The sequence below is a fragment of the Hemiscyllium ocellatum genome, chromosome 33, assembly GCF_020745735.1.
Source record: "Hemiscyllium ocellatum isolate sHemOce1 chromosome 33, sHemOce1.pat.X.cur, whole genome shotgun sequence".
NCBI lineage: Eukaryota > Metazoa > Chordata > Chondrichthyes > Orectolobiformes > Hemiscylliidae > Hemiscyllium > Hemiscyllium ocellatum.
In genome coordinates this window covers 17053871-17079124 of record NC_083433.1, presented here as the reverse complement: position 1 = coordinate 17079124, position 25254 = coordinate 17053871, and the positions used below count along the sequence as shown (strand labels likewise).

The 25254-nt window shown below is 41.1% G+C and overlaps 1 protein-coding gene across 1 annotated transcript; it reads right to left on the bottom strand.

Moving 5' to 3' along the window:
• Positions 1-8316, bottom strand: LOC132831148 (3-mercaptopyruvate sulfurtransferase-like). The gene is made up of 2 exons (XM_060849147.1): positions 7697-8316; positions 1-5000 (listed from the first exon to the last, which is right to left on the bottom strand). The coding sequence occupies exons 1-2, from the start codon at positions 8274-8276 to the stop codon at positions 4699-4701; spliced, it is 882 nt and encodes a 293-aa protein (XP_060705130.1). The 5' UTR covers positions 8277-8316; the 3' UTR covers positions 1-4698.
• Between the last annotated feature and the right edge of the window lie 16938 nt (positions 8317-25254).

Sequence of the window (25254 nt, the reverse complement as noted above, 5' to 3'; positions counted from 1 at the left end):
TGGCAAAAATAGTCTCTTTATTCAGCAGCCAGATTAGCACATCCTGAAATACAACTCTTACAATAGCCTCTTTATACACAGTTCTTACATATATTAAAATTTCAATACTATGGTGTTACATTGTTTTATCTCAGGTACACAAAAGTTTGAGGGGCTTCCGTCTTGGGAAACAGGAGATGAGTTATAACATGAGCTAAGAGGTGGCTGCTGCTCCTCTTAGGATTAAGGGTGTCTGTCTGATCTGATCGCATAATTAAGAGATGTTAGTCCTTTTATCTTTTAAGTTAGTTAATGTTAGTAAATAATACTGGGCCTATATGATCTAAATAAGTTAGAAATTGTACGTGTACTTAATAAAACTTTAAAGGATATTAAACTGATTACCATACTGGGTTGAAATTTGTTTACTATTTGAGAGTTTCATTCATTTATACAATTTCACATAAGTGCTGTTTTGACAATTAGTTTCTTAAAGGGATAACAGCCCAGTTAAAAGGTATTTAACAAGTACATACTAATTGGGGAACATGTTTGATGTTTTGTAATCTATTCAGATCTGAGAGACGGTTGGTAAGGGCTGATTAACATATTCTTTCCATAGTTTCGGGTAGGTAATGGAGGCATGACGTCAAGGCTGATATTGTTCTGAATAGGTTAGTAGTCTGATATTTAACAGAGGTAGCTTTTGATGTAAATAGGTCTGATAAGGATTGAAGGTGTAAAGGAACAGTAAGGGGTTTGGAAGTACTGCTTTAGTCTTAGTCTATCTTGCAATAGTAAACTATAATACAGAACTGTAGTTTTATGAATGAAAGAATGAAACAGTGATATAATAAATAACAGGCTAGTAAAGGGTTATGAATGAATGAACAGGAACCAGTAATAATGAATATAGCAAGCTAGTGACTGAGTTATTAGAACACAAGATCTCACATAACTATCCTATCCATGTACCTGCCTAAATGCTTCTTAAATGACAAAATTGCACTCTCTTCCACCATTAACTCTGGCTGTCCATTCCAGACAGTTACGACCCTCTGTGTGAGGAAATTGCCCCTCTCGACCCTTTTGTATTTCTCCTCTATGGCCTCTAGTTTCAAACTCCTCTACCATGGAGAAAAGCTGTTGGTTCTTTGCTGCACCTCTGCCTCTCATGATTTTATGGACCTTTATCAAGTCATCCCTCAGCCTCCTCTGCTCCAGGAAAAAAGTCTCAGCCTATCCAGCCTCTCCTCATAGCTCAAAACCTGCCAGTCCAGGTAGCATTCTCGTAAATCTTTTCTGCTCTCTTTCTAGTTTAATAGTTTCCTTTCTATAGTAGGGCTATCAGAATTACATGAAGTACTCCAACTGTGGCCTCACCAATATCTTGAGCAGCTGCAACTAAGACATCCCATTTCCTATACTCAATGCCCTGACCTTTGAAAGCAAGCATACTGAAAGCCTCCTTTACCATCCTGTCTATCTGTGACTTGACTTTCAAGGAGCTATGAACATCTACCCCTCAATCTCTTTGATTTATAATGCTCCCCAGGGCCCTACCATTGACTATGTAAGTCTTGCCCTGGTTTGGTCCATCAAAATGCAATACCTTGCATTTGTCTAAATTAAACTCCATCTGCCGTTCCTCAGCCCACTGGACCTGTTGATCAAGATCTTGCTGCATTGCCAGATAATTTTCTTCACTGTTCACTATACCACCAATCTTGGCATCATCCACAAACTTGCTAACCATACCTCCTAAATTCTCATCCTGGTTTCAGGTCTGAAAAAAACAACTCTCTACCACCACCTCGTGTCCTCTATGGTCAAGCCAATTTTGCATCCAGTTGGCTAGGTCTCCCTGGATCCCATGAGATTTAACCTACCAAGCAGTTCCTTGTCAAAGGCCTTGCCAGACAATGTCTACCACTCTGCTCTCATCAACATTCTTGATCACCCCTTCAAAAACCTCAATCAATTTCGCAAGATGGACTTCCTGCACTATGCTGACTATCCCAAATGAGTACTTGCCTGTCCAAATGCCTGTAAATCCTGTCTCTCAGAAGAGGCACTTTTGAAGCTTTGGGTTATGAGAGATGAAATGGTGGCTGAGATGTTCACCCCAGTGCCTCACAACCCCAGGAACCTGGGTTCACTTCCACCCTTGGGCAACTTTCTATGTGGAGTTTGCATATTCTTCTTGTGTCTGCTAGTTGAATTTTTTAATGTACTTAAAAAATATAGAGTAGATGAGATACAATGAGATTTCCTCCCACAGTCCAAGGATGTGCAGGTTAGGTGGATTGGCCATGCTAAATTGCCCCATAGTATTCAGGGATGTATAGGTTAGGTGCTTTAACCATGGGAAACGTAGGGTTACAGGGAAAGGATAAGGAGATGGGTCTGGGTGGGATGCTCTTCGGAGGGTTGGTGTGGCCCTGTTGGGATGAATGGCGTGTTTCCACACTTACAGATTCTGTGAGAACAAGGATAACATTTTGGACCAAATGAACTGCAGTAAAGTCTAACCCATTTCTCATATTTCTGATCTTTGATGCAAAAAGGAGTCAAATCAAACTACTTAACTGAATTAATTTTATTAAAATGATTACAATTGGCATTCCTTGGGTCAGGGACACAATTAATAATTAATGTACAACAAGTGTTAACAAGCCTTTAAGTGGCCTGAAGCTGTAACATTGTTTATTTACCTCTCAGTTTGATCTAGGAGCATAGTCAGGGCCTTGGTTTAATGTCTCACTAGAAACTGAGTATGTCTGGCAGTGCAGTACTCCTTGGATGCTGCATTGGAGAATCAGTCTAGATTTTGTGCTGGATGTCACTGGAGTGGGACTTAAGCCCACAGCCAAGTTGCTCTGCAATTGCTTATCTGTTACAGACTGATTGAATACTTCAGATTGCTTGACTTCTCATTGTATCAAACCTACCTCTATATTTTCAGGTACATTCAACAATTCATCAAATTTATGCAGTAATGTGATCCCCTCATTCCCTCTTTGACTATTCGTCTGAATGAAGCTTTTCTCAAAACTTTTCTGGACACGTGTCTAACAAAAATCCTTCGAAACTCTGAAAATTTTAATTAAACATTTCAAGGGAAACTTTTTACAGCAACAAAATAGATTACTTTGGTATTGACTGGCCAACTTCTGTACCATTATTTCCTTTATTCTAGTTAGCTGTACAGGGAAGGCTTTTTTTGTACAATGTTCCATCTCCTTTTCCAATGTATATTTTAAATCTACATTACAACATACTTGGCCTGTGTGTAAACTGAGAAGGACAGAGGCGCATTCGATATGTATTAAGCATATAAAGATTAATAACAAGGCTGAACATGTTGCTAGAAAATGTTCAGAATGTTATTGAAAGGAACAGGTTTCATTGCAATGCCAGGAATTGTTCACTGTTATTTATTCTGCAATCCAGACTAACTTTACTGTCATTAACAATGGAGCATTCCCAATTTCACAAGTCAGAACTTGCCCTGAAGACATTCTCAATTTCTATGAAGCAAGTCCAGACAGGATGCATAGTTCAGCCAAGTCTTATTCTCCTCTACAATATTTCTTCCAAGCTGAGGGGAAATGTTTTCTGTTTTCAGTTGTGTGGGTTAGATCAAGAACAGAATAGGAATGTAGCCTTTATTTCTCTCACACTCTTGGGTGCAGCATAAGTAAACTAACTCTTAACCCACAAGTGATGTTGTAAAGGCTGTGAGTTTACAGTTAATGTTAATAAGAAGAGGAACATCGACTCAATAACAAATAATTTCACTTGGAAAGCAAAGATATGCCAGACTCATTTCAATTTCAGGCTTCCTATACTCATCAAAAGCTAACTGGTCTCACTTTAAAATCTTGGCTACACAGAGCAGTCACTGCATTCAAGGAGTAAATCACTGAGAGAAGCATTTTGAAACTCAGTGGACACTCAGCCTCAGCACATGTAGCACCTTCAGGAAATGACAACGTCGTGCCCCTAACAAATATGGCAAGAAACAAAACAGTGAATGATTCTGGAAGGTGCTAAACTTTCCCCAGAAATGGCTTCATTTCCCTTCACAAGTCACACGTCTCTCATCACTCTTCTATCACTGACTATACATTTAGAGCGGTTCTCAACAAACTGTCCTTGGCTTCTTTTTACCTGCCATCCTGCTGCATCTTGTGAAAAAGGTCGAGTCTCCGGGCAAATCATCATTTGAGAAATCCAAAACTATGACTGAAACAACAAGACAAAAGAGGGCCACCTGTTGTTGCCATCAATACCCAGAAGAACACTTACTAATTATTCACAGGGCCCTTCTACCAGGGAATAGATCAAACCTTTCAAGTACAGCTATCCCCTGTCTTTCGCTAGTTCGCTTCAAGCCACTTCATTTTTACGAAAGACCTACATTAGTACACGTTTTCATAAATCCAAAGAGGATTTTCACTTTTATGAAAAAAGGTGAAATTTTTCCCCATATGAGTTGATGCTTCTTTGCTTTACACGTTTCATAGAAATGCTCTGCTTTTGGATAGTGGGGGATGCCAGTAAATACTTGGTTTGACTTGACCTTCTCCTCTTACCTCCAACACAATAAAAGATAGATTCGTTGGTCAGTCAAATAAAACTTAAGAATGACTCTCAAATTATCTACTAATTTTGGTACGGGAACAGCACAATCTAAAACATTGCTTTCAGTGCTGCTTATTTGACTTTCTCCTTTCTCTCCGAGATAATGTGACTGGGGTCGGCCCGGGTGAACCAATCTTGCCAGGAACCATCGTAGATCATCACATTTTCTTTCCCACAGATTTGGGCACCAAGGACAACAAAGCAGGCAGTGATCCCGATACTACACGTCCCTACCAGTGGTTTCTTCAGGTCGACATTGTGATCCTCAAACAAGCACTGCAGCTCCTTTTCACTCTTCATCCTGAGAGTCTCTGGATCCATGAAGGTCTCAAAGGGGATATTGATACTGTCGGGGATGTGCCCAGGTTCAATATCTTGAGAAATAAGACAAATTTAAAAAGTGTGAATCGAAGGAAACCCAATCCAGTTCAAGGAAATCACATCTGTCGCAATGGTCAAATGCTGCACAAATCTCACTAGCATACTGGCAAATATACCACGATTGTTCTCAGAACCTGTGTCCAATTTCTCCTCAGATGTCCTGCAAGAAGTTAACAGGTTTCTGAAACCAAAACCTCTTACTTTATCCAATCTGCTCTCCTAATGTTTTTGGGTTGGAATATGAGGTGTTCGCCCCTTTGGATAAAAAAGGGTTTTATTCCTTTGAGCTTGGCTGATCACCCTTAAAACTACTGGAAGAAAGATGGAGGAGCTGATCCACTTGTCTTGGTCAGCATTTATCCTTCACTCAAGATTATCTTGAGTCAAAAAGATTATCTGGTCGTTCTTACGTTGTGTTTAGGGGAAATTGACTCTGCGCTGCTGAATCTGCCACTTTCCAATGCAGATCATTCTTCAAAAGAACTTTTCTGGCTGAAAAGATTGCCTGTGCTTGTGAAAGATACGAAACAAGTGCAAGTCTGGATTTCTTTGGAATCAGCAGTGGAGGCCCTAATTTTCAGATTTCAATGCACTTGGAATCTCCCCTAACATTTGCTTTTGCTAATCTATGAGTAACCTGCCTGGTGAGGGTGGGGGATTATACATACAACAGGAATAGATTATCCTGACTACTGTAGATTTCTAAGATACTTGGTTTGAAAACCCAGCCATAATAATGAGCTTCCAGAGTGGCAGTACCCTGGTTGCTTAGAAAAGGAATGTAAGACAAATTATTTGTTGCTGTATTACTGAACATGGTCATTATATGTGATGTGGGCCTCCACTGCTAGATTAATGTGTTACAGGACAATTCGGAATCTGTACCTTCAGATCTCTTAAATCAGACTTCAGTGGAGTCTTTTAATATCACTGTTTAAAATTTGAAGTGAGTTGATGAGTAATGATATTCCCATAAGACAAACAAGCAAGTTAATACCACATAATCTATTAACCTGAACATACAGTCAAACATTTGCAACACTGTTTGTTAGCCTTATCAACAATGGATGTTTAAACATTAGAGGTTTATTAGAATTCAAATACCTTTCCTGCTTACATTCTCTATTTCATAGAATCCCTACAGTGTGGAAACAGGTCATTTCATCCAACACGTCCACACTGACCCTCCAAAGATTTACTGACCCAGACTTATTCTCCTATCCTATTACTCCTCATTTCCCCTGACTAATCCACCTAATCTATACATCCCACGGGCAATTTAGCATGACCAATTCACCTAACCTGCACACCTTTGGAGTATGGGAGGAAACTGGAGAACCCGGAGGAAACCCATGCAGACATGGGGAGAATGTGCAAACTCCACAAAGACAGTTGCCCAAGGGTGGGATTGAACCCATTCCCTGGCATTGTGAGGCAGCAGTGCTAACCACTGAGCCACCATGCTACCCATTAAATGTTTGTATCACAGAGATGGACAAACATCATCGGTATTCTTGGACAAAACAGACCCTTCAGCACAACCAGTCTATGCTGACCATAATTCCAAACTAAACTTGTCCCACCTGCCTGCTCCTGGTCCATACCCCTCCAAACCTTTCCTATTCATGTTCTTATCTAAATGTCTGTTAAAAGTAACTGTACCCACATCCATCACTTCGTCTGGAGGTTCATTCCACACACCAACCACTCTGTGAAAAAGTTGACCCTCATGTCTTTTTTAAACCTTTCTCCTCTCACCTTATAAATATGACCCATAGTCTTGTCAGCCTCCACCCTACGGAAAAGACACCTGCCATTCACCTTATCTATACCACTCATAATTTTATAAACCACTATAACACCCTCACCCTCCGATGCTCCAGTGAAAAATGTCCCAGCCTAGTTTTATAACTCAAACCCTCCATTCCTGGCAATATCCTGGTAAATCTCTTCTGAAGCCTCCCTAGCTTAATAATATCTTCCTATAACAGCGAGACCGGAACTGGACATCATCTTCCAGAGGTGGCCTCACCAATACTTTGTACAACCTCAACACAAAATCCCAACTCATATCCTCAAAGGTCTGAGCAATGAAGGCAAGTATGCTAAACACCTTCTTAACCACCCGGTCTATATGTGTATTGAATTGATATGAAATCTGATTGTTTAAATCAGGTAATTTGGCCTGTTTAAATCAGTTTTTCTGTAATTCAGCACTGGCACTTTTGTAATAAACTTGACAATGAAATGTGGTCTTGGTCAACCGTGTCATAGTAGGGCCTCAGTGTAACCAGACTAAATTTACTGTCTGCCTTTCAAAAGTGAAGTGAACAAGTTGGGTAACTTTGACTGTGAAATACACAGCATAAATCTATCACTACCCTAACTTACTGTAACAGTGCAATGAAAGTCACAGCTAACTTGGCAAACCCGAAAAGCAGTTTAAAATTACAATAAATGCAACATATTACAGAATGCATCAGTTCAGGGAAATATCCACCTCTTCACTGTCTCAATCTCCCCATACACAGCCAATCCTGATTGGCAATACATACTAGCCCACTACTGGAAGCAGAGTTGGCAACCGCCTTAGAAATGTTGGAAGAAATTTAAACAAAGGATCTGGGTGCGATACTGAAATAAGCTCTTTTGGGGGTTAAAACAAGTAAAATAAAACTCTCTCAGGAACCTTCTAAGGGTTCAGGCTCGGTTCCTTTGAAACTGCCCTCTGGCCTGGCATCCACCAGCTGGAACTGTTTGCTCTGGATGTTGTCCAGGATCTCCTGGTAACTTTTGACCTGGGCTTTGGCTTTTGCCTTGTACTCAGCCACGGGGTAGTCCTGCAGTTCCGAAGTGACCGGGAGACCCTCCCTGCACCAATTGATAAAGCCGCCATCCAGCACCGACACCCGGCTGTGACCGAAAGCCCGGAACATCCACCAGACCCGGGGGGCAGTGTACAGCCCGAAATCGCTGGCATCGTAGATGACGACGTGGGTGTCGTTGCAGATGCCCAGGTTGGCCAAGTATCGGGAGAAAAGCTCCTGCCCGGGCATCATGTGCTCGTAAGGAGAGGAGCGGTCTCTGCATTCGTCCAAGTCGAAGAAGGTAGCGCCGGGAATATGCTTCTCCTTGAACTCCTTCCTGCTGTCCCTCTGCATTTCTGGCAAATACCAAGAGGAGTCCAAGACCCGCAACGGCCCGGCCTTAGCGCTGCTGATTGCCTTGGCCAGCCAGGCAGGAGATACCACAGCCTGCACTAACGCCATTCTCCTTCCCCCCAGTGCGCGGAATTACCTCCAGCAGACTGACACTAAACCCACTGACTTTAAACCCAACCCACTGACTCTAAATCCAGACTCTAAACCCAGCCCACTGACTCTAAACCCAGCCCACTACTCTAAACCCTGTATACTGTCACAAAACCCACTGAATCTCAACCCTGCCTCCTGTCACTAAGTCTACTCACACTAAATCCTGCATACTGTCACAACATCTACTGGCACTAAACCCTGCATACTGTCATAAAATCCACTGACTCTAAACCCTGCATACTGTCACTAAACCCTGCATACTGTCATAAAATCCACTGACTCTAAACCCTGCATACTGTCACTAAACCTACTAACTCTAAACCCAGCCCACTGACATGAAACTCACTGACTCCAAAACCTGCCCACTGACACTAAACCCTGCCCATAAACACAAACCTCTGGCCACCGACAATAAACCCTGGCCAGGAACTGCAGTTTTATAATTTGCTTGCTCTCTGTAAAGTAGTGGCTACACACTTGCAAACAACTTTATTTTTTTAAAAATTGCTTTGATGGGTCTGGTCACAAAAGGCATGGAATCAGTTAATGCAACTCTTGCACAAAATTCAAATACAATACTGCAAAAAGAGTGTTTCCGGCAAATGCTGGGGACATGAAACAGCAACAGCTTTATCTAACTCATGTAAGACGATGTCCCAAGCTACTTCACAGAAACATTACTATGGCTCAGTGCCTAGCCTTGGACTGGAAAGCTCAAATTCAAGTCACATCTGCTCCTGAGTGAAAATTAGTTAAATTAGAAAATTAGGTTAAAAATTAGCATCTGAGGAGCAGGAGAATCGACGTTTCGGGCATAAGCCCTTCTTCAGGGCTTCCTCCTTAAAAATTATAAAGCCAAATACCGAATCACTTTAGGAGATACGATTCTGGTCATGAATATCTTAAAGGGGGAAAACGAAGTAGAGAGGATGGGAGTTTGTGAAATTCATTTATTCAGTGTTGACATTATTGGCCAGAGCAGCATTTATTGGCCAACCCTAATTGCCCAGAGGGCAGTTAAAATTCAACCACATTATTCTGGTCTGGAGTCACATGCAGGCCAGACCAGGTAAGGACAGCAGTTCCTTTCCCAAAAAGACAGCAAGGAATGTACATTAATATATATGGACATTACAGTATTTCAACATTGTACACTGGAATTCTGGGCAGAAAATCTCTGAAGAAATGTAATTCCCATTATAACATTTTTTTCCATGGGCATCTATAATTCACTTACAGTTCTGTTTTTTCAGGAACAGAACCATAAAATGAGTAGTGAAGTCTTGCTTCAATGGTTTAGAAGATACATTTCTGCTACATCCTGGGAAAAGGCTGGTGAGTCGTCTTCATTGCACCCCATCCATGGCAGTAATATCCCTACTGAGGTAAGGAAAACAAAACTGCACATAGTACTTCAGAGGGTTGGATTGCTCAATTGGCTAGACAGCTCCTTTATAATGCAGTGACGCCAACAGCATGGGTTCAATTTCCACACTGGCTGTGGTTACCGTGTAGGACTCTTATTCTCAGCCTCTTCCCTTACCTGAGGCATGGTGACCCTCAGGTTAAACTGCCACTTGTCCCCTCTCTCTCCCAAATGCGAGAGAAGCCATAGATGCACTTGGACTCTGGTAACTTTACCTTAATCCAGTGGAATCTAATCTAAAGCTTCTAAACAATTGAACCAAGACTTCACTACTCAATTTAAAATTATAGCTCTGTTCCTGAAAATCACAACTTTACGTGAATCATCGATTCCTGTAGAAATCAATATTATAGCTGGAGTTAGGATCTTCAAATATTTTCTGCAATATGCAGTGTTGAAAGACCATAATGAACATATATTAATATGCATTTCTAGTTGTAATAACACCAGTAAAATACATATTTTTAATTAAAATTCTCAATCTTGTTTTTCCATATTTCACAACTTTGTGCCTCCTCAAAACCTACATCCTCTGTTTCTCCAGTCCTGATCTCTAACAGGTTCCAACCTCCCTCACCCCACCATTCAGGTGCCTCAGAAGTTACATATGAACATAAAAAATAAAAGTAAAAGTAGACTATTCTGCCCCTCGAACTTAATCTGCTATTCAATAAGATCATAGCTGATCTGTCTGTGCTTTGAATTCCACATTCCAACTTATTCCTGGTAACTCTTGATTCTTTTGCCTAACAAGAATCTATCCACCTCTATTTTAAAAATATTCACAGAGAGGCAGAGATCCAAAGTCACACAACCCTCTGGAAGAAAACAATTCTCCTCATTACTGCCCTGAAAGGGTGGAAGAGGTCAAGTTCTAAAATTGCTTTCACAAACACCTCCATCTCTCCAATTCTCCTCTTCTTTAAGTTACTCTTTAAGTTAATCCTTATGAATTGGACCACCTTTGGCCAGTTGTCTGAATATCATCTTATTTATATCAGCATCAAATTCTGTCTGTTAATGCTCATGAAGTGCTTTAACCTGTTAATGACGCTGCATCAATACAAGTATCTGTTAGTGTTGGAAGCTGACCATAACAGTACTGAAATAGTCAAGGGGGGTAACAAAGGCATGAATGATTTTTTCAGCTGCAAAAGAGCTGAGACAAGGCTAGAGACAGGTGAATCTACAAAGGTGGGAGCAAATGGCTGAGCAATGGAGAGAATATGGGCAAGAAACTCAGCTCAGGAATGAACACGGTTCTGAGTTTTTAACCAAGGGGTCAGAATAATGCTAAAATGTTACACTACATAGCATTTCATTATCTGCTGACAACATGATTTGCAATGTAGCCTGGACACTTAAATCACTCTAATTTGGTTCAAACTAGATTTGTTTTTCATCTTGACAAATTAATTGTCAACGTTGAATCTTCTAGGTCTGAGAGCATGCCCAGGATAAAACAAAACTGGTCAGAATGGAGCTATTTCTGTTTTTCACTTTGCTCTTTCAGAATTTTGAGTTCTACTGGCCTGGCAAGACATCAACCCAAACTCGCAGGAGGGATACAGATTGACACTAGCACTAAAACTGTACTCGATGGGAATAAGATACAGAAAAATGAAAGTTGGTGAGCTGTAATCTTAAGAGCCATACAGTTGATGGTGTCAGAGGGTGGAGTTAGAATCAGTGATAAAGACAAGGAATTGTGGGATATTAAATCTTTTTGTCTTCCATGTAGCTGCAATGTTGATTTCCAGAGACAACAAAAATTGTTCTAATTCCTGATTGTCTCTAAAGACTTGGTTATTTTCTTCCTTCAAAATTCAAACAGATCGCAATCCCAAAGAGAACCAGGATCCTATCCACAACACCCACACCAGCACTGAGCCCACTAGAGGGTCAGGAAATGGGTACCTGATTACCATAATGTTAAGGATGTCCTTCACATCTCCAGAGCCTGACAGGCCAAACCTGCCAAGAAAGCAAACTTTGCTTACAACTGCAGTGTGAATCAGGAGTGCCTTCTCAATGAGACTTGAGCTGTTATCCCTGGAGAGGATTTTGTAAGTTAAGCATGTGACAATGCTGTGGCTTTAAGAGGTTATTTTGTCCTGATTTCTTTTAAGAGAGAGATTGAATGAGAGGTTCAGAGCTGTCTAGTTAACACCACTTCAGGAAACAGCTTGGGAGATCGTGAGTTCTTTTAAAATGCAAGCTGAATGGATGGGGCCAGCTCCGCAAAATGAGGATTTCTGGGATTTGGTTTTTCAGTAGCTTCAGAAGCTTTTAGGGTCTCAACTTCTATTTCATCGTCATGGTTTCATACACTCCAGTGCTGCTACTCTTTCTGGATTTTATCTTGATTTTTTTTCCTTCTGGATTGGATAACTGCAAGAATCTGTGTCTGAATTTGCCTCTTTGCCAAGGAATGTGTTTATGGGATGTTACTATATTGAAACAGTTAATTAGTAATAGTATCTATTATTCAGTTAAGTTTTTCAACAGAGTTGTTATTCTAAGTTCTTCTTTCTTTTGTTTGTATTTTAACTGTAGTTTTTAAATAAATTGTGTTTTTGCTTAATGGTCCTGATGAAGGGTTGTGCCTGAAATGTCGACTCTCTTGATCTTCAGATGCTGCCTGACCTGCTCTGCTTTTTCTAGCCCCACACTTTATCGACTCTTTTTGCTTAACATCAAATAGTTTGACCAGCCACATTGCATCTGGAACAGAGCACTTCACATTTACCCTTCATGTAAGAAAAGGTTAGAGTCTAGGCTACTTACCTGAAATATTTTGAAGGGATCTGGTCCATAACAAACAAAAATTCCATCTTTGTGGTCAATACTGCTTTCACCCACTAAACATCTTCCTCCACCAACTTCGCCACAATCATCACAATGGGGTCAACTTCTGTCCTTCCAATGGCCAGTGCTGGTCTTCAATCCTACACCAGATATTTATGCTGCCATCTCTTATTATGGACCAGACAGACACCCCAGCCCCCTCAAAATATAGGAAGGAGAAAGCCTAGCCTCTATCTTTCGTATTTATTTCAAGGCAAGCTTACGATCCTATGTTCGAGATGTCCACTAGCCGAGTAGCCTAGACACAGATTACTCCACCAGACTTTAATCAAAACACACTTCATTCTTACAATACAATTACTACTCAAAACATAAGAATTGTTATAAGTTTAACTCTATTGAAATACTTAACAAGATAATATATCACATAACCGTTCATGATCAACTGTTCCAAATAGACAGTATTCTATAAACACACCCTTGGTAAAGTAATTTAGCAAACAGTTAAGATTTTCACATACTGCCTCTCATCAGTCCCTCAGAATGAAGACTGAAAGAAACACTCTGCCTCTTTTTATAAGGAAACCTTCTAAGACTCGAGCAGCAGAGAACTCAAGGTGTTATTTTAGCAGCACCAGGAATCTATCACGAGCTGAAAGCAACACTAAAAACCTTCCTGGGTCTGCGTCAGCCCTGACCCAACCCACTCATGCTTCTTTTGTCTAATTTAAAATAACCAACCAGGGATTACTCAAAGCTGTTTACCAAACGCCTGTGTGAAACAGACATCTCTGAACTATTGTGACAATATCTCTCTACAAGAGAAACAGCACAGAACACATCTCTCTTAAAGGCACAGTACTGTTACACTCTGTCGGGTCTCCCTCTCTTGGTTTGAGTCCCCTCTGAAACTGGTGCCCCGATGGAGGATGTAGGTTATTTCCAACCTATACTCAGTTGCAAAGAAGCCTCTAAGCTATCAGTCAGACGCCCTATTGTTTCAGTCTCCCTCAGAATCTCGCACAGACCCTATCCCAGAGTATCAGTTTTAAGCAAGTTTTGCAATCTTTCCAGTCTGGTATTTAATGGAGTCAACTAAAAAAAGTCTGACTTGTTTAAGACGACAAACTAACAATGCTGCAACTTGCTTTTAAACTCAATAAATTATTTGAAGGCAGTTCATAAAGATGGATACCAGTTGACAACAGAGGTAGCAATGGGAGTTAAGACCCAAGAGTCTAAAAGGAATTAGTGCCATTTCCACATATTCCTTCACTCCTGGACTATGTACTCACCTACTGTCAAATTTCAGCAATTTCCCCCAGTCCTAACAGACTTTAATTTGCTAAATGTGCCTCTCCTGGCCATCTCAGGACTTCCCTACACTTTCCTGAGACCCTATCTACGTTTAACATCACTGGGATTCATTGTAGTTCTTCCCAATCCAAGAACAGGCTGCAACTATTCTGAACCCTGGTAACTTCCTCAAAGTTCCTTCACTGATCCCACTAAGGATCCCATTTCCAGTGTGCTCAATCCTTGCAGGACCATAGGATTGGGTGAGAACACCTACAATTACGTATTATGGCTTATATGTATATAAGTAATTAGGTGGAAGACTGGTTTGTGATACCAACAACACAGTTCAATTCCTGCACCAGCTGAGTTTATTATTAGGGCACTTCTTCCCTATCATTCCCCTTTTCTGCGGTGTGGTGACCCTTAAGTTAAACCACTACCAATTATCTCTCTATAATGAGACAGCAGGACGACAGTGATTTTAATTTTAACCTTTATAAATATAAACAATACCAACTTCAGATATTTGAAAAGCTTAGAAAAACACATAGTTCCGACAGACTGGGAAGTCTTTGGGGAGAACTAGCAAGCTATCAATCTCCCACAGTCAGGAGCTATCGATCTTCACAATAGAGGTGAGCAACGTGAGAATGACAGGGTGAGGGTGAATTGCTCGAGCAGATTGAACGATATATCAATTTCCCACAACAGTGACTAAAAATGAGTAAAACAAGAGAAAAGAAATATACTAAACAATGCAACCAGATGCACGTAGAGAATAGAGACCTGATGATAATTTACCTCTTAATGAAATCTAGTAGTAGTATTGTGTCTGCTATATTAAACACTTTAACATGCAATTTTTTTGGAATGTTAACTTTGTTTAACAGCATATACCAGCCACAGAATATGCTGTTTCATTCTATCCCATTATTGCTGAACTCACATACACCATCAATGTGCATTAACCATTGTTCCATATTACATTGCACATCACTGTTCTTGTAAACATACAACCTCAATGTGAAATGTCTCAGGAGAGTTGCTGCTAGTGAAGAGTAAGCCTTTTTCCCCCTTATGTGACCTGCTGTCACTATGACTCAATATTGATATGGTCCAAAACAGATCCTGGAGTTTGTTTTGGTTCTTTGCTAATTAATATTGAACTTGTTGGAACAGATGACCCAAATACCAGTGTACTGAATCAGGTGATCTTACTCCAGGGCGGTCCGGCACGGCTCCTGAACTGTGCTGAAGTGAAATCACCTGTTTCGAACCCATTGGGCTGCATGCTTCTCAGTGGTTAGCACTGCTGCCTTACAGTGCCAGGGACCTAGGCTCAATTCCAGCCTTCAGGGACTGTTTGTGCCAAGTTTGCACGTTCTCCCCATGTCTGTGTGGGTTTCTTCCAGGTCTTCCAGTTTCCTCCCACAGTCCAAAGATGTACAGGTTAGGTGGATTGGCCATGCTAAATTGCCCAAAGTGTCCAGGGAGGTGCAGGCTACATGGATTAGCCAAGGGAAATATGGGGTTACAGGGATTAGCGTGGGTCTAGGTGGGATGCTCTTCAGACAGTTGGTGTAGACTCAATGGACCAAATGGCCTGCTTCCACACTGTAGGGATTCTAAGATCTGGAGTGCAGTCCCAAATTGTTTCACATTAGATAAAGACAACATTCAGTTTTCACACTGGGTTCCTGAATACCCAGACTGAATATTAAATGTAACATTAGTTTGCAACTATGGGAACAAGGACTGTTCTGTCAAATATACTGTTACTAAGAAATTACTAAGAACCCACGTGTCTGCGTGGGTTTCCTCCGGGTGTTCCGGTTTCCTCCCCCAGTCCAAATATGTGTGGGTCAGGTGAATTGGCCACGCTAAATTGCCCGTAGTGTTAGGTAACGGTTAAATGTAGGGGTATGGTTGGGTTGCGCTTCGGTGGGTCGGTGTGGACTTGTTGGGCCGAAGGGCCTGTTTCCACACTGTAAGTAATCTAATCTAATCTAATCTAATCTAATCTAAGTTGGTTGGAGTGGGTGGCTGGTTTGCAATGCAGAACAACGCTAACAGTGTGGCTTCAATTTCTGCATCGGCTGAAGATATTATGAAGGGCTCTCCTTTACAACCATTCTCCTTACCTGAGGTATGGTGACCCTCAGATTAAAACACCACCAGTTGTCTCTGTCTCTCTAATGAGAGGGCAGCCCTGTGGTCTGATAGGACTATGGCAATAATACCTTTAGGTTGCTATAACATTGTGTACATGAGCCCAGATGAAATGAGATTTCCCCATTTCAGCATTCCCTGATGCTAAAGAAACATCATGGAGCCAGATGGAGGATGCCTCACCCATTGTATGCTCCTATCACTACAGTTTCATTCGGATAGCATCTATAAGAGAAAAATATCTCTGAGCATTCTATCAAGATGTAATGAGGCTGTTAAGGGGATCAGGGAGATAAATGCATGAACTCTGATCTTTGCATCCAGGTTCTGCAATCAGACTTGAACCCAGAACTCAGTGAGGCCAGAGATAACTTTATATAGCAAGAATTAATTCTGAGCTGTGTAACAATAGAGTGGCTACACTGGGGATGGAGGCTGCGATGGATAATCTTTTTATTTATTTTTTCATGGGATGGTAGTCTCACTGGCTAGGCCAGCATTTACTGCGCACTCCCAATTACCCTTGAACATAATGGCTTGCTAACCTGTTTCAGGGGACAGGTCTCTTTCCCGAAATGATAGTAGTGAACTAAATGCTATTTTCATTATTACTGAGTACAGTTTCATGGCCACTGCTACAAAGATGAGCTTTATATTCCAGATGTATTCATCTGCTACATTTACATTCCACCAGCTGCCAAGTTGGGAGATGAACCCATGACCCCAGAACACTAAGCAGGCATTGTTGTGGTTGACTCTTAACTGCTCTCAGTTCAAGGGCAATTAGGGATGGACAACCAATGCCAATTTGCTATAAGTAAGTGACAAGAAGTGGGGAGGGGTGAAGTTAATCATGGAATCAATGTTTTGTCAGGTATCGATCAGAAGAAGGTGCAATCTTCAGAATAAGTGAGAAGGTTGTGAGTTGTTTTCTGAACTTTACACTTCCTGGTTTAAAAACTGGAGTTTTAACAAGGGGAGGGAGGATGCGGGGCAGGGACATTAATTATTCAGGCAAAGTCTTCATCCCATCTCACTCACTGTCATTCTTCGTGAATTAACATTAACAATGAATGTGAAGAACACACAGAGGGAACAGGGGTAGCAACTCTGCCCAATTTCATCCATACTTGATGTCCAAGCGTAGGTGTTCATTTTTAATTATTCATTTATGTGATGTCAGCATTGCTGGCTAGTCAGCATTATTACCCATCCATGTTGCAAAGATCAAGGCTGACGCTCCCATGCAGTACTGAGGGGATGCTACACTCTGAGAGGTGCCTTTCTTCAAACATAGGTGTTACCCAATGTGTTTTTCTGGTTAGTGCAAAGGAGCTGGAACTTCAGCGCCAGGGCACCACAGTGAATGGTAGCCACCCCAAAGATCAGGAAAGACTAGGCTGGAAATCTAGCATTCCTGGTCTACCTGACAGGATAAACCAACAAGATGGCTCTGCTCTTTGGCATGGCTTGTGGTGGACTAAAAGAGAAAGAGTCAAAACATCTCAGAATGTTCCTGTTCCATGAATGAAACTGTGATTTACTGGGAGCTAAAGGTGACATAAATGGTGGTACTTGTTAGACTAGGGCGTCCCAAATGTGATCTGAGACTCCAAGCGGAGGGTGTGAGCTGTTTGGCAGCAAGAAGCTCCAACTGAGTTGGAACAACCGTGCTCCCTATCTGACAAGGTCCTGCACTCACAGAGACCATCTCCTCACATTTCCGGCTGAGGGATTGCAATAATATTCAAATCTCTATAGTCACAGTGGGAGAAGGTTTGGGGAGACAGTGGCATTCTAGTAATAAGCGCAAGTAATCTAGTACGATGCAATATTTACTCTTCACTTAACATAAATGTTTATATGTTGATGTGAAACACAGAAAAAGAGAACAGAAGGTTTTAAGTATGTGATTACTAGATTTTGCAGGCAGGTCTTGGGCTGGGCACTGCTTACAGGGTTTGTGATGCAGATCTCTCTCCCCAACAACTGAAGCCTGCTGGTTCACTCTTTTCAGGAAAGGCCAATGTTAGGAAGCCCCAAAATACTCTCTTTCAAACTTTCTAAAGTCACTATCTGTGAATATGCTCTTCTCTTCCTTCTTCGCTTCCCCTTTCTCTGGGCAATCCCTTGCTTTCCTTCGTTGACAATAATTCAAGACCTAAATTTTAATTGTTAAAAAAAAAATCAGTGTTTTACATTGAGAGTTAATTTCCACATCAGTTTTGTCTGGCAGCCTGTGTGTTAAACTGAAGGACGAAACTGCTTTATATTCCATAATACCATTCACAGAATTGCAGAATTATACAGCCATTTAGGTCATCATGTGATATCATTACTCCCACATTTAGCGAAATTCCCAAAGGTCCTACAGAACATGTAAAACATACATATTCAGCTTAGTGTTCCGGCCAATATTTATCCCTTACTCAACATCACAAAGACACAAAATCTGGTTATTGTTACACTGCTGTCTGTCTGATCTGGCTGTGCATCAATTGGCTGCCATGTTCCTGTCATTACAACAGAGATGGACACTTCAGAAATTACATCACTGGCTGTAGTGATGAAAAGCACGATAAAAATGAAAGTCTTTCTCCGTTTGTTTAGAAAGGGCTGACCATCTGTTCTAATGATATTGGTTGAGGGATATGTATCGGCACTGGCAGCATTCCCTTGCCTTTCTTCAAAATACAGCCCTGCGATTTTCTTTTCCTTTTACAGTCACCTGAGAAGGCAGACAGCACCTTGGTTTAAGGTCATATCCAAAAGGCTGAACCTCTGACAATGCAGCAGTCCCTCAGTCTGCATTTTGTGGCAAGTCTCCAGACTCAGACTTTGAGGTGAGCGTGTGACTCACTGAACCATGACTGACACATTCTTATGGGTCCAGTCCTTTGTCCAGCCTTGTCTAATGCAGCTTCAGAATCCAGTGCTATCAACAAAGTCGATGTTTTTTCTGAGTGGGCCTTCAATCTGCAAAACTCCGACACATGGGAGATGGTGGGAAACTGATGTGTTAGAAACACTCACCTGTTGAGTCACTTTGCTCTCAGTCAGGAACCTGGCACTGAGCATGTACTGGAGATTTTCCTCTGTGTGATCTGCAGCCTCTTTCTTCTGATACTCCTCTGTGGAAGCAAACAAGACTCACATTAACTCACAGATATGTAACTACCATGAATACTGATCAGTTAATTTTCAAACCTAAGATGTAGAGAACGTATTCCTGTTTAAACGTGACTGACGTAATAGTCACTGATAAATCCAACAGGGAATTAAACGGCGAAGCAGTTCGAAAATAGAACTCATTGCCAAATGGAACATTTGAGATTCCTAGTGTATTGAAATTTAAAGGGAAACAAGGCAATTTAAATGGAAAGTCTGCAAAATAACAGCAATGTGTTGCAGTGGACAGAACTATTACCTCTGGGTCAGAAGTTCTGGGTTCAAGTACTTAAGGATTTGATGGCCATGTGAAAATGTGTTCGTAATGTGGCTAAACAAGTTAATTTGCAATCTGTAAATGCTTCCCAAAGGAATATGGCAGGCAGTGAGAGCACGTGAGTGTCTTGCCACACCACACGCTGGATGTGAAGAGGTGTCACTCAATTACAGCTTCTAGAGACACGCTCATGACCTGTTCCATAGCTCTTGGCCATATATTTCATCTTCCTGACTTTTTTCATTCTTCCACTGCTGACCTCAGTTCTCTGAATACAACATCACTGTTAGTGTGTTTGTGCAAACCTGATGCCTGCATTACAACTAAGGCATTACAGAGTCATAGAGTCAGAGAGATGTACAGCATGGAAACAGGCCCTTTGGTCCAACCCGTCCATGCCAACCAGATATCCCAACCCAATCTAGTCCCACCTGCCAGCACCCAGCCCATATCCCTCCAAACCCTTCCTATTCATATACCAATCCAAATGCCTTTTAAACGGTGCAACTGTACTAGCCTCCACCAATTCCACTGGCAGCTCATTCCATACACATACCACCCTCTGCGTGAAAAAACTGCCCCTTAGGTCTCTTTTATATCTTTCCCCCCTCACCCTAAACCTATGCTCTCTAGTTCTGGGCTCCCCCACCCCAAGGAAAAGACTTTGTCTATTTATCCTATCCATGCCCCTTGTGATTTTATAAATCTCTATAAGATCACCTCTCAGCCTCCAATGTTCCAAGGAAAACAGCCCTAGCCTATTCAACTTGTCACTATAGCTCAAATCCTCCAACTCTGGCAATATCTTTGTAAATCTTTTCTGAACCCTTTCAAGTTTTACAATATCTTTCCAATAGGAAGGAGACCAGAATTACAAGCAATATTCCAAAGTGGCCTAACCAATGTCCTGTATAGCTGCAACATGACATCCTAACTCCTGTAGGAGAAAGTGAGGACTGCAGATGCTGGAGATCAGAGCTGAAAATGTGTTGCTGGAAAAGCGCAGCAGGTCAGGCAGCATCCAAGGAGCAGGAGAATCAATGTTTCGGGCATGAGCCCTTTTTCAGGAAGAAGGGCTCATGCCCAAAACGTCGATTCTCCTTCTCCTTAGATGCTGCCTGACCTGCTGCGCTTTTCCAGCAATACATTTTCATCCCAACTCCTGTACTCAATAGTCTGACCAATAAAGGAAAGTATACCAAACACCTTCTTCACCATCCTATCTACCTGCGACTCCACTTTGAAAGAGCTTTGAACCTACACTCCAAGGTTGCTTTGTTCAGCAAAATTCCCTAGAACCTTACCATTAAGTGTAGAAGTCCTGCTAAGATTTGCTTTCCCAAAATGCAGCACCTCACATTGATCTGAATTAAACTACATCTGCCACTTCTCAGCCCATTGGCCCATCTGATCAAGATACCACTGTAATCTGAGGTAACCTTCTGTGCCATCCTTTACAGCTCCAATTTTGGTGTCATCTGCAAATTTCCTAACTATACCTCTTATGCTCACATCCAAATCATTTATATAAATGATGAAAAGTAGTTGACCCCAGGTAAATTCTTGTGGAACTCCACTGTTCCAATAACATGTTTAATTTGGAATTAGTCCATTTGACTGTTACTGACTGTTACATGAGATCTAGAAATTATATCAGAACAAAAGATCTTTTGGGGTAGAAAGTGATCCTTCTCAATTTTCCTCTGCGTTCACTGTCTAAGCAATCTACCCTTCCATTTCTCCATACTGTTAGAACTTGCAGATGGTGTTGTTCTTGCGTATATGCTGCCCTTGTCCTTCTAGGTTGTAGGGGGTCAAAGGTCTGGAAGGTACGAGTTGGCGAATGCACAATGCAGGTATAATGGGTCAAATGGTCTGCTTATGTGCCATACCAATTCTGTGGATTCTGAATTGCTGAAGTGCATTAAGTACAGTGTGCAAATTACTGCTGCAGTGTGTTGGGACCGTAGGGAGTGAAGATTGAGATTTGGAAATGGGGTGTCAATCAAGCAGGTTGCTTTGACCTGGATAGTATCAAGGTTCTTGAGAGTTGTTGGAGCTGCACCCATCCAGGTAAATGGAGAGTACTCCATCACACTCCTGACCTAATGGTCAATAGGAGGAGACTTATTTGTGTGGGATTCCCAATCTCTGGCCTGCTCTTGTAACCACAGTATCTGATTGGCTAAGGAGGGCAGTTCAGATGGAGGAGTAGTTAGAGCAGCACAAGGATAATTTAGAAAGGGAGTTCTGTGATTACCAGGCCAATTGAAAGGAATTCTTTCCCCCATAAAACATTTGAGAATCAGCCTCACAGAAACCATTTATTCTTGGGTTTTGCAGAGTCAAATGCAGTCACAACCTGTCAAGTATCTACTACATTGCAGTCCCATACATGCCAGACCAGGTAAGGACAGACGATTCCCTTCCTTCAAGGTCATTGGTGAACCAGATATTGTTTCTGATACCAACCAATAATGTAATGGTCACCATTACTGAGAGAAGCTTCCTTTCCTAATTTTGTTAACTGAATTCAAATTCACTTGCTGTGGTGGGTTTGATGATCATTCAGAAATGGTTGACCACCTCTGTTCTAGCTCTGGAGACCATATCCTCCAGTCAGGGGAAAGAGCCTCAGAGCCTCCACCTTGTCAAGTCTCTGAATTTTAAAATTTATTTACATATAATCACCATTTTTGGTTCAAAATGCCAAAAAATATAGACCCATTTCACTGAATGTCTTCTGCTAGGACAACCCAACTGTTCCAGGATTTACTCCAATAAAGTTCTGTCTGAGTCCATCCAAGGCATGGAACTTCTTTCCTTAGATAACAAGGCCAAAGCTTGATCTCACCAAAATCCCATAAAACTGGACAATAGACAGCACTTGTATCTATTTCTGTAAGACACTTTGGGAGAATGTGAAGTCACGGAAAGCAATCTGACATCGTTCAGACCCAGAGCAATGGTAGTTAATTTTTAACTGTGTCTGAAATGGCTGAGACAGCCAATCAATTTGAGGGCAACTGGGGACGTGCAACAAATGATAGCCATACCAATGCCACATTCACCCCATGGAAGACCAAACGAAAGGCAGTTAATGAGTACCATATAAGCAGATGAAAGGCATAGATCATTTTGGTTGAAGGTTCTCTTTCTGTGAGATACATTTCTATAATTCTATACGATGCAATTAAGTCAGAAAATATTGCAACAGTCAGGAAGCACATATAGAGTCATAGAGATGTACAGCATGGAAGCACATCCTTTGGTCCAACTTGTCCATCCTGACCAGCAAGCCTAATCTAATCTTATGAAGTTGAAGGCCTTTAAGAGAGACTGAATGCTGTTCTGCACTGAGAGCTTACAAGAGCAGTCTCAGAGTGTACTGGAAAATTGAAAATATGTAACATTTGGGTGTGAAATAAATACCTGAGCTGGTTGCTGTTTTAACAACAATGATAATTTAACCAATCAGTATAAATTGTACCCCAGGATACTAAAACCAAATTGAATTTGAATTTATTGTTTTGCCAACATTGAACCAATGAGACAATCCAATGTTGGGGAAATAAAAAAGGCAGGCGGTTTGAAAATCAGTCGGAGTAACTGCCATCGAGAGAGACATAAGACATCGAAACATTTTCTATCAAAGGCACCTTTTCATATGAAACATATTTGCAGTAAAAGGAAGAAGTCGCACCAGGGAGACCTTCAGCAAGAAGAAGACAGGCACCGAAGATGACAGCTGCTGTATGGTTTTGAAATTAATTTGACATAATTTTAATAAGTGTTTTATCGGAACAGTATATTGTTATAGAGATGGGGCAGGTAATAAGCAGTTAAGAGGCGGGGGGGGGGCTGAAAGTTGTGAATAGTTGTTGTTTCATAAGCACTTTTAGAGTTAAAGAATAAATTGATTTTATTTTCTTTAAATAGTGGAATTTGGGAGTTCTCTGTCACATATTATAAAGATTACGAGGCAACATCAGCTTTTCTGTGTGTTTAGTTTAATTAACAGTGAGTTAATTAAACTAAACATACTGAGTCGTAACAGTTTGGGGCTTGGATCCGGTATTTGGCCAGGTTTAGACAGATCCAGTCTGAGATTTGGACAGGTTGAGAAAATGAGAACAGCAGATGCTAGAGAACAGAGTCAGTCAAAAGGTATGGTGCTGGAAAAGCACAGCTGGTCAGGCAGCATCCAAGCAGCAGGAGAGTCGACATTTTGAGTATAAGCTCTGAGCATTCTGATGATCATAAGCATTCCTGATGAAGAGCTTATGTTCGAAACGTCGAACCTCCTGCTCCTTGGATGCTGCCTGACTGGCTGTGCTTTTCCAGCCCCACACTTTCTGACTCAAGATTGGACAGAACCAGTCTGAGATTTGAACAGATTTGGGGTACAAAAGATCCCAGCAGATTTAAACACTTGCTGATTAGTGTTCTAGATCTTTAAACAAAACATAGGTGAGACAATTTGTTTAATTTCTGTTTTTTTTGTAATGGGTTAAATTAAACATGAGAGAAATGGTCCTTAAGATTATTAAAGAGATTTTGGGGTTTGAAGATGCTTCCCAAACTTACCAAGAAAGTTTAGAAAGACAGAGGAAATACATACTTTTAGAATTAGCAAATAGGTTAGAATTGGGTTTAACCAGGGACAAAAAGAAAACTGAAATTGTAATAGAGTTGGTCAAGCACTTAGGTGTATCAGAAAAACAGACAAGTGTAGTAGAGTTAGAAAATCTTAAAATTGCAATTGAGGCAAATGGAGTTAAAGAAAGAGAGAGGAAGAGGAAAAAGTAAAGAGAGAGAGGGAAAAGACAGAAGATTCTTAGCTGAGCAAAGAGAGAAAGAAGAAAGAGAAAGGGAGAGAGAATTTGAACTTTAGAAGTTGTGAATTAGTCAGGAAAGTCAAGCTAACAGGATGGAGATGAAGAGAGAAGGTCGTGATGTATACAAATATGTTAAAACATAGCCACATTTTGCCAGAGAGATTCAGTCAGACTAAGGGTCTAATTTTACTGGTAGGCTGTTTAAGGAAGTCATGGATAGTTTAGGCATACACTTTAAATCAAGTGTGTACCATCCCAAATCCCAGGGAGCTTTTGAAAGGTGGCATCAGATGCTGAAGACCATGTTAAGAGCGTATTGTCAGGATTACCCGAATGATTGGGTTAAAGGTATCCCATTCATATTGCTTGTAACTGGAGATACCGCAAATGAATCTATTCAGTTTACTCCCTTTGAGTTAATATTTGGACATGTAATGAGAGGGTCTTTGAAATTAATTAAAGAGAAATTGACAGGACTGAAGTTGGAGATCTCATACTTGGATTATGTATCTGAGGTGAGGGAGAGATTAAATTGGGTAGGTAAGTTAGCTAAACAACACCTGAAGAGGGCACAGCATAGAATGAAATGAGTAGCAGATAAAACCTCTAAAATTCAGAAGTTTTCCTGTGGGGATGACATATTAGTGTTGTTACCAGTGGTAGGAGATCCCTTCAAAGCCAGGTTTAGTGGTCCCTATTAAATTGAGCAAAAGTACAGTCAGATAAACTATCTGGTAAAGATGCTGGATAGAAAAAAACACTGCATGTCATGTGAATATGATCAGGTGTACCCTAGAACTCTGTGGCAAGCTAGGGAAGTGATTGCTGAGATATTTGTTTCATCGATATTCACAGTTTAGGTGCCAAAAGACTGGAGGTTGGCTAATGTGGTGCCACTATTTAAGAAAGGTGGTAAAGACAGTTCAGGCAACGATACACCGGTGAGAG